This window comes from Manduca sexta, unplaced genomic scaffold (assembly GCF_014839805.1).
Source record: "Manduca sexta isolate Smith_Timp_Sample1 unplaced genomic scaffold, JHU_Msex_v1.0 HiC_scaffold_884, whole genome shotgun sequence".
NCBI classification, from domain to species: domain Eukaryota; kingdom Metazoa; phylum Arthropoda; class Insecta; order Lepidoptera; family Sphingidae; genus Manduca; species Manduca sexta.
Window position 1 is genome coordinate 1 of NW_023595721.1, and position 9,557 is coordinate 9,557.

At 38.1% G+C, this 9,557-nt stretch overlaps 1 protein-coding gene across 2 annotated transcripts; it reads right to left on the reverse strand.

The window, feature by feature from the left end:
* Positions 1-3,569: 3,569 nt before the first annotated feature.
* On the reverse strand, positions 3,570-8,880 carry LOC115454623 (activity-regulated cytoskeleton associated protein 1-like). Of its 2 annotated transcripts, none has more exons than XM_037447310.1 (2): positions 7,745-8,880; positions 3,570-3,815 (listed from the first exon to the last, which is right to left on the reverse strand). In XM_037447310.1, the coding sequence occupies exons 1-2, from the start codon at positions 8,709-8,711 to the stop codon at positions 3,736-3,738; spliced, it is 1,047 nt and encodes a 348-aa protein (XP_037303207.1). In that variant the 5' UTR covers positions 8,712-8,880; the 3' UTR covers positions 3,570-3,735. The 2 variants fall into 2 exon arrangements, with proteins under 2 accessions (XP_037303207.1, XP_037303206.1); XM_037447309.1 differs by having other exon boundaries at positions 7,724-8,880.
* Positions 8,881-9,557: the final 677 nt, after the last annotated feature.

The following is a 9,557-nucleotide window of genomic DNA, read 5'->3' on the forward strand; positions in this document are numbered from 1 at the left end:
AAATTGAAGAAAACTTAACGAAAATATTAATTTTATATAACTGTCAAATGTTTGAAATAACTGTTAACGATTGACAGAATGCGCGCTACAAATTCATAGTTAAGACGAGAACGTCTTTCGGGTCAGCTAGTAATATATAAAATTACTGATATAAAGCTTAGTTTTTTTTTATACTCTTGTGCAGTTCGCAAACTGTAAATTAGGCTATATATCTACTATGTCTGATTTCTTAGCTATTCGTATAGCTAGTGCTAAGCTACTACCTTAGGTTAGTTTTCAGTCTGCAGACCCCAGTAAGTTCTGCGGTAATTGAGATTATTTTTTATTCCTAACATAAAAAAAGAAATACTTTTGACATACAGCAAACTAAGATCAAAAACAAGAAAAAATATTAATTGTATAAAAACACAAAAAGCACCCATAAAAATATTTTTACTAGCAAAAGTTAAAAACTTCAGTTTTCTAACATTGTGATTGTGAAGCCCAAGTTCTTTCAGTCAAGTTTGTTCTATTGTTTAAAGGTAATAAAACGGCCGAGGAAACGGAATAAAATTGAATAACGGCATTGTCCAAAAGGTAAGCAAAATCCTTTAAAATAATATGTATTCAATTCGCACAGAACGAGATCATAGTGAAAATAATTAAAGGAATGCCAACACTCGATGACCTGCCATATTTAATTACCGATATTGACGCTAAAAGGCCTGCTTGTAACGGAAAAAATATTCTGTTTGTATAACTTAATTAATATTGGTTGCTTCATGCGAAAAATATTTTAATTATACGGTCCAATGCCGTGGAAGCAAAGGCTTGAGCACACGAAGCAATGCAAAAACTTGTCCATTAGAAACCTTAATGAAAATACAAGCAAGAGTTAAAGAAAAAGAAATAAACAGTGTCGATATTCTCGTAACAGAGCCCCGTGGTAATGGGATTAGTTCAATATTAGTTACAAGGGAAAATAAAGTTAGGAAAGCAATTTCGGCTTCGCATATTGCCTATTAACAAGTTCTAGTTATTCATTGTTTTTGGTACAAAAGAAAATAACCATATTGTTTTGACGTAGTAAGAAAGTATTTTATTATAGAAGATTTTGTGAACATCGTCTGGTAAACGCATTGATATTTTCTTTAGAAGCCTTACACTTCTTTTTACAATCCTGCTAAGTAAATTATTTAATCAACTATTATAGTTAAAAGCAAATATCATTTTCTTTTATCGGAGTATTGTGACATAACTTTTTTTAAATCATTATTTTAGAAATGACATTTTAATAAAGCATACATGTTTTTGCAGGAAAGATGGTCTTAAAATACATTTCCTTATTCGTTGTGATCAAGCAGGATTCAAGGTGGTTTCACTTTTTCAATTCTTTTAAGGAAGTTCCCTTCGACTCCTTCAAATGCTGAATCGACGCCTTCTAAGTGAATTGAACGTCGCGTTTACCCTTTCTAACTTAATCAAACTGCAGCATTTTAATGCCAAATATTACTCCGTTCCAAATTTGTATTTCTAAAATGGCGGCTCTCGGAAAAATTTAACAATACGTTAGACCTACCGAAATGTACGGGAATCAATTTTCTTGCAAAAATATGGCAAGTTAGCAAATCGTCAGCACACCTGCGCTTGAATAACGTTTCCACATTTTCCTCTAATATCTTTAATAAATCTTGCAGAAGTTCAGAATATATTCATACTTCTTTTATGGTTATCAATTGCGAGGGCTGAGCCCTTAAATGTATTCCAGCTCGCATTTACCATTTTTATGATTGTATCGGGAACATTTTAAATAAGTTTGTTCCAATGCAAATACGCAATTCTCAGTGAATAATTAAAATAGTTGTTTAAATTAATGCATGAATGTTGACCGCATATTTCAACACGTTTTGCTTGATTAAATACCGCACACAGAATTAATTACTAATATACAATTTATTTAATGCGACTCATATTTCTGGAAGATAATTTAATTAATATTTAATCGAAATAAAATTAGTGTATTGAAATGTTAGTGACAAATTGAATATTAATTCCTATCTGGCCACCGTTATAATTTTCATACAAATAATATTTGATTTTCTAGCACATTGAAGCTTGTAGAAATTACTAGAGTTATATACTACAAATAATACGAACCTAAAGGTTACATTATTTTAAAAAAATATTAACTTACGTATTTACATATCAGACCTAACCGCTGCAAACATCCCGCGAACCTGGAACATATTAATCAAAAGTTATCCCATTTTTTGTAAAGCAAAGGGTGCGATTCAATAGCTACCCTTCCAAATATTGGTTTTTTGTCGCGAAACGCCAACGTCCAGTAAGAGCAAAGCCATGTTTTTCCATTTACAACGATACGCACGTTCGCGATATCTTACGGGCTGGATAAAGGCTTTCACTATGATGTTTTATAGTGCTACGTCATTAAGCTTTGAATATAAAGTGAGGGAATGACAAAACATGAATTAATTTCAGAAATGTCGCACGGTACGATGCACACCCCTAATGTGTGATAAGTACAGACGCGCTGCCGTATTCGACAACAATATTTTTATCCTGCAAGGCTAGAATGGGTAAATTCTAAATCATGCCCATTATAGTACTTATAATAGGCATGATTTAGGTAGGTATAACACTATCTAATTACGAGATACATCCACGAAATTCTTACTACGTTAGAATTATGCTAGCCAGTCTTAGTTTCATTCATGTTACATTAAATATTGTTTAAGCTAATCAGAATAATCTATAGTGGTTAATTAATTGAGTAGACGTAAACCTTTTTGAAAAGTAAGTGACGATGTTACTATCGACAGAAAACATCACTGGATTCTTGACATTTTACTTCAAAATTCATTGAAACTTAAAAAAAACAGACATGGCATAATAAAACATTTAGTGAAAGGGTTTAAACAATACATATAAAGAAAAAGCTTTCCGAACAGTAAAGCAGTATGTCCCATTCGTTGGTAGTCACGATAACAACACACTGTGTGGGGAAGTGAGGAAATTTGCTCAATTATATCGCCCTACTACAGGTTTTGGCTTATTTATCAATCAATCTCTGCTGCAGCACCGACAAACACCACCTTAGTGTCAACCTCAGTTCTCCCTCCGCCTGTCAAACCACTATATACTGGAACTCGTTTGTGTAAGTAATTTTTTAAATTGGTTACTTAAGTTAAGTGGTTTTTCTAATTCTAGAGATGGTTTTATGAAGTTTCATGGGACTCGTTAAATTGTTATTCCTAAATACATATTTAAGTTTTAAAAGACTATGATGATGTCAAGATTTACGAAAAGGGTATAATTAAGAATATAGGTTGAATTGATAACATCTTCCTTTTTTGAAGACGGTTAAAAATCTGACGGAACTGTGGCAAAATAATTTCAATATAAATTTAATATTAGTGATAATAATATTTAAATTTGAAATTAAGAATTAATATTTTGTATGCACTTGAAGTTGGTTGCACTTAAAATCAATAGTTGGGTTTTCTGTGGATTCAAAAAACAGTATTAATTTTTCAATTGCCATAAATATTTAACATAATGTAAATATATGAAAGCGCAGGAGGGCCTTCATCCGAATTCATTATTACACTGATACACTGCTTGTAGCGATTCGTCGCAACCGTGGTGCGCTGGCCGTTCTGTACCACCAAAAATACAAGCAAAGATGGTCGGCCCCGCTACCGTCGACACGACGCTCCGCTAGAGTGACTGCCGGTGTCACTCTTGACGTTGTCTTTTATGAGACGCGCCGTCACGGCCAGACTGACATACGACCGTCCTCGGGCGTCTGTAAGTTTCTGAAACCAAAGAAGTTCTCAATCACCGCTCGTCCATCCAATAAAGGAACTAGGAACTTTGTAAATGAAATATGATTATCGACATCAAATGCAATGCTATTTAGATTTAGACACGTTACGACTTGGACCGGACGAGTGCATCCCTTCAACCAACCTTTCCAGGTGTGGCCCGGACGACACTGTCCTTTCGACCAGCCGAAATCACACATACCATCTGGAGCAAGTGAGTGCATCCCTTCAACCAACCTTTCCAGGTGTGGCCCGGACGACACTTCTTGACCAGGATAAACTCTACATCTGGATGAGACTAGTGAATCCCTTCAGAAAAATGGATATCACTATCTTGACCAGGATAAACTCTACATCTGGATGAGAATAGTGAATCCTTTCGAAGAAATGGATGTCACTATCTTGACCAGGATAAACTCTACATCTGGATGAGAATAGTGAATCCTTTCGAAGAAAAGGATGTCACTATCTTGACCAGGATAAACTCTACATCTGGATGAGAATAGTGAATCATTTCGAAGAAATGGATGTCACTATCTTGACCAGGATAAACTCTACATCTGGATGAGAATAGTGAATCCTTTCGAAGAAATGGATGTCACTATCTCAGCCAGGATCGACTACAAAGTGAATTAATGATAACACACCTAAGACACCACTTCTTCATCCCATATGACCTCATCCGAATGTACACTAAGAGTGTCTGAACCAGCTGTGAGAGTACGGGAATCGGCGGACATTGTATCCGAGCACACGGTCAAGGTGTCATAGTTATTTGGAATTAAAGTATCACCCTGATCTGGTGTAGTTACGTTTACTAGATCAACTGACGCTTCATCGTCTGTCGCCGTCTCGGCCTCGTCACAGTTCAAAAGATTTGTTGTAATTTCAAGTAAACCATCGTGACCCTGAGGCACTGAGCGTAAATTCTCGTGGGCATACTTATATACTCGATGAGAACCGACTAAGCTTTTAATTCATACCGGTCGTTGTCTAGTACCGCAGTTACAATAAATGGACCTCTAAATTTTCTATCCAATTTAGTTTGGTTTCGTTCGCTATTTTTAAGAAATACGAAATCACCCTTGTAGAACTGTTTTATTATTGCTCGACCTCTATTAAAACGGCGTGCCTCAGACCTTGCTGCTTTTGAATATTCGTAGACGCTGCGTCCCGAATAGTGTCGAGATCTAAACGTTCTTGCTGACCATGGGCTTCAGAGTTTAGTTTTGACATGCCCAATGACTGAGCGCGAATCCCTAACATAAGTTCAGTAGGTGAATATTTAGTCACGGTAGATTTAGTACTGTTGAGTGCGAGTTGGATATTTCCTAGTTCATCACGCCACGTCTTATTGGGGTCGTTCTCAACAATAGTTAACAAACTTTTAAGAGTGCGCATAACCCTTTCTACCTGCCCATTTGCTCTACTGGAACCCGTCGCGATAAAGTGAAGTTGAATCTTATGCTGAGCGCAAAAACTCTTAAAATCAGAGCTGATATAGCAACGACCTTGATCAGCAATTATTCGCTTAGGTGCCCCAAAAAGACAAACTGCTTTGCGAAGAGCGTGTATCGCGCTTTTGGCGTCAAGAGAAGAAGTATGTTCTAATAGAACATATTTGGTGAAACCATCGATAATCACTGAGCAGTATTCCTTTCGGTCGCTCTTCCCGCTGAGCTTTCCCGTAAAATCTATATGGATGGTATGCCACGGCACTGGTACTTTAGGAATTGAGTGAAGTTGAATGGGTTGAGCTCCCGATGGACCCTTCGACGCTTTGCAAATAATACACGAATCTACAAATTTACGCACGCATTTCGACATCTGTGGAAACCAGTATTGTTCATACAGTTTATCTACTGTTTTGTCTTTGCCTAGATGCTGGATTTCATTATGGGTATGATTAATTAATGTCCAAATTAAGGACCGCGGCACTACTGGCAACCAAGAAACTACTTTATTTCGACAGATTTTTCTATAAAGAATACCTTCTCTAACATCATATGACTGAGCTATTGAATCGGGAAAACTATGATCATTATGTTTCGTGATAAGATCTTGTATCTCACTATCACGTTTTTGTTCGACGGAAAGCCAATCTTGATGAAGCTCAACATATTGAACTTTCTTTGTCAATGAGTTCTCGCTTACTATGTCAACATTATTAGGTACAGGATTTCGCGAAAGGTAATCGGCGTGTTCCATACACCGCCCCTCACGATATATAATTTCAAAATCATACGCCTGCAAAACAGCCCACCACCTATGAACGCGGGGCGTAAGATCTTTTTTTGACTTTGAAGCCTTAAGTGAGTTACAATCCGTAAAAACTAAGAAATGTTTACCGTAAAGATAATGCCGGAAGTGTTCTACCGCTCGCACAACCGCTAACGTCTCCAGTTCGTACGAATGGTAACGTGATTCCGCTTCTGACGTACGTCGGCTATAATACTCCACGACATGAGGAAGATTATTTTTCTTTTGAATAAGGATCGCCCCGTAACCTTCAGAACTCGCATCCGTGTGCAATTCTACTGGTAGCTCGGGATCAAAAATAGTTAATACCGGTTCGGATGTTAGAATACGTATTATAGCAGTACGTATTTGCTCATACTTCTGAGTCCAAGCAATTGGTCCTTTTAGTTTCGTTAAGGGATACAACGGTCCCACAATACGGGTAAAACCGGGGATAAATTTTCTAAAATATGAAGCAAGACCGAGAAACTGTCTGACATGAGTAGCCGTTTTGGTTGAGGAGAATCTGCTAACGCCAGTATTTTACGAGAATTCGGTCTTATTTCACCGGACTGAAGTGAATATCCCAAATAGTCTATTTTACGTTTCATAAACTTACATTTTTGGAGATTGAATGTGAACCCCGCTTTAGTTAACGCGCCTAATACCTTATCTAAGCGCTGCAAACCTTCAACTATGTCAGCAGAATAGCACAAAACGTCATCCATATATATCAAAGGTTTATCTTTAAGATGACTCAGGGCTCGAGTGATGCACCTCTGATATACAGACGGAGCATTTCGTAAACCAAAAGGCATTGCAAGGTACTCATATTGCCCTTCGGGCGTGACAAATGCTGTTTTCTCCACTGAATCAGGGTGCACCACTATCTGATGAAATCCTGATGCCATGTCTAACGACGAGAAAATGCTGGCCCCGGCAAGCTGATCGATTTGTTCTCAATACACGGCAAAGGATAGTGCTCAGGCTGTGTATTGGAGTTCAACTCTCGATAGTCAACACACATCCTATATGAGGTATCCTTATTCGCAACTAATAATATTGGGCTAGCAAAGGGGGAGGTACTTTCGCGAATCACCCTAGCATCGAGTAATTCTTGGATCTTTTCTCTAACTATCAACTTTTCAGCGGGGGCTAATCTATATGGACACCGCTGTACAATTTTAGTTGGGTCTATTAGATTAATCTCACATTCCCCTGTTGAAACCCGGCGTGAGGGAATACCGACAGCGAAATAGTCGGAATATTTGTTTAGTAACAACATAAGCGATTTTTTATCATTTCCTTGTAAATCCGTGTCAATTTTCATAACGTCCAACTTATTCGTCTTTAGGTCACAATAGTTACTTTTTTATTGAAAAGAAAATAAGATTATCATGGTCAATCCTAACGCACAACCCTTGGTCAAAAATATCCCTTCCAATTATAATTGGATCGGAAATATGAGTATCAGGGACCACATGAAAAAGTAAGCTAACTGTAATTTCATCGATTGTCACACAGCTTTGGACCTGGGTGGTGCATTGGATATCATCACCGCCTATGCCACTAAGATAAACAAGACTTTTAAGCTCAGTACCCAGAAGCCAAGTACAAAGAACAAGATGAACCACTATCAAATAGAAAGGAGACGGTCTCACCCGATGACGTCCTTAGGGTACCTCTGGAGGGCCTGTGCTCGCATTGTTGGACTTCCTTGACTGTGGCTGCACTACTATTCTTCTTATTCAGACAGGCCGTCGCCACATGGCCAAGCTGTCCACAGGCGTAGCAAGTAACAACTGGCTTCTTTTCCACTAAACGTGATGAACTTGAAGGCTCTTGAGTTTTCGTTTCCCTATCATTGCGTCGTTTTCGACACTCTGCTATACGATGTCCATTCAATCCGCAGTAATGACACTTGCCAGAGAACTTCTCAACCAATCGAACTCGCTTGGCTTCAGGTTCTTGAGCTTCGGCATCCAAGCGTCTCTTCAGTGATATTCCACCAAGGATGCGGAATAATAGGGCACGGCTCGTGATTGTCTGTGCATTTAGTTCACGACGTATCATGTTATCTTTTTGACACAGTACCGAAATTACAAATCCAGTTATTACTTCTTCAGACATCTTAGTATTAGGTATCTTTTCGATAAGATTCCATAAACGTAGAGCTGATTCGGACGCTGTCTCATTAGCGCTTATTTTAAATCGCAACACATCGTCGAAATAGTCTTGGATAAGTTTGGGTTTTGAAAATCTGGCTATTAAAATCTCTTTGACTGAACTCCAAGTGATTTCTTCCAAATTTAGCTTAGCTATGCATGCACCAGCACGACCTTTTAGCGCTCCTGTTAAGGCTATTAATAGGTCAACCCCTTCCAAGCCTTTATTTGTCACAATGATCTCCGTTACTTTACACCAGTCATCAATATCTGACTCAGAATCATCCGGATCAAACTTTAAAAGTGGTGAACGATTAGTACTCACGGTTGGCGTTTGTGGAATAGCCAAAACCCGAGAAAGCAACCTTTCCATGTTACTCAATAGTTTTTCAGCGTGTGACGTATCCGACAATTTTTCTTCATTTTGCATTCCGTTCGATCCCACTTCTGATGAAAGCGCAGGAGGGCCTTCATCCGAATTCATTATTACACTGATACACTGCTTGTAGCGATTCGTCGCAACCGTGGTGCGCTGGCCGTTCTGTACCACCAAAAATACAAGCAAAGATGGTCGGCCCCGCTACCGTCGACACGACGCTCCGCTAGAGTGACTGCCGGTGTCACTCTTGACGTTGTCTTTTATGAGACGCGCCGTCATATATATAATGAATCATCAAATGTCATTACTAGCGTGTGTGTAGAGAATAAACAGTGCTATACTTGCATTCATAATTCGCCACCGATGTTTCCGTCGCACACTGACCGGGATCAATCTATAGCTATATCCACGCAAATTGATTCCCAGGTGAAACATTTTTTTTGCTTGAACATTGACACACGAGATGGCCTGACTTGGGAATTCAACCGAGTACTTCACGGTTCAGAGCCCACATATTCTGGTACAGGAGTAAATAAGGAATAAATGAATGTGGCCATTAATGCAAGCACCTAAAGTCTCATTGTTCGCGTGAGTCGAATTCTTCTCAGGCGCAAATGAAAATTGGAAATTCAAAGGATTTTCGACCCAATAAATTATATCAAATAATTGATTTAGGTATAGTAATATCATAAAGAGGTAATGTTTGTTTGTTTGTTTGTAAGGCGTAATCTCTGGAACTACTGAACCGATTTTGAAAATTCTTTTACTAATAAGAAGCTACGTTACTTCTGAGTGCTATAGGCTATCTTTTATTTATTATTAATCCCGGAAATACTCTTTCACGTCGGCGGAGCCACGAGCGATAGCTAGTATCGTAATAAAGGTAATATGTTTTATGATAACAAAAAATATTAGGAAAAAACATAGCTGGAGAAATTTTATGTGGGTGTG

Bases quoted from the DNA above. Each gene is read 5' to 3' on its own strand.
- LOC115454623 (XM_037447309.1), bottom strand. From the start codon at position 8,711: ATGAATTCGGATGAAGGCCCTCCTGCGCTTTCATCAGAAGTGGGATCG. The intron at 3,816-7,723 runs GTGAGACCGTCT...CTTTGGTTTCAG, and splicing joins TACCCTAAGGACGTCATCGG to AAACTTACAGACGCCCGAGG.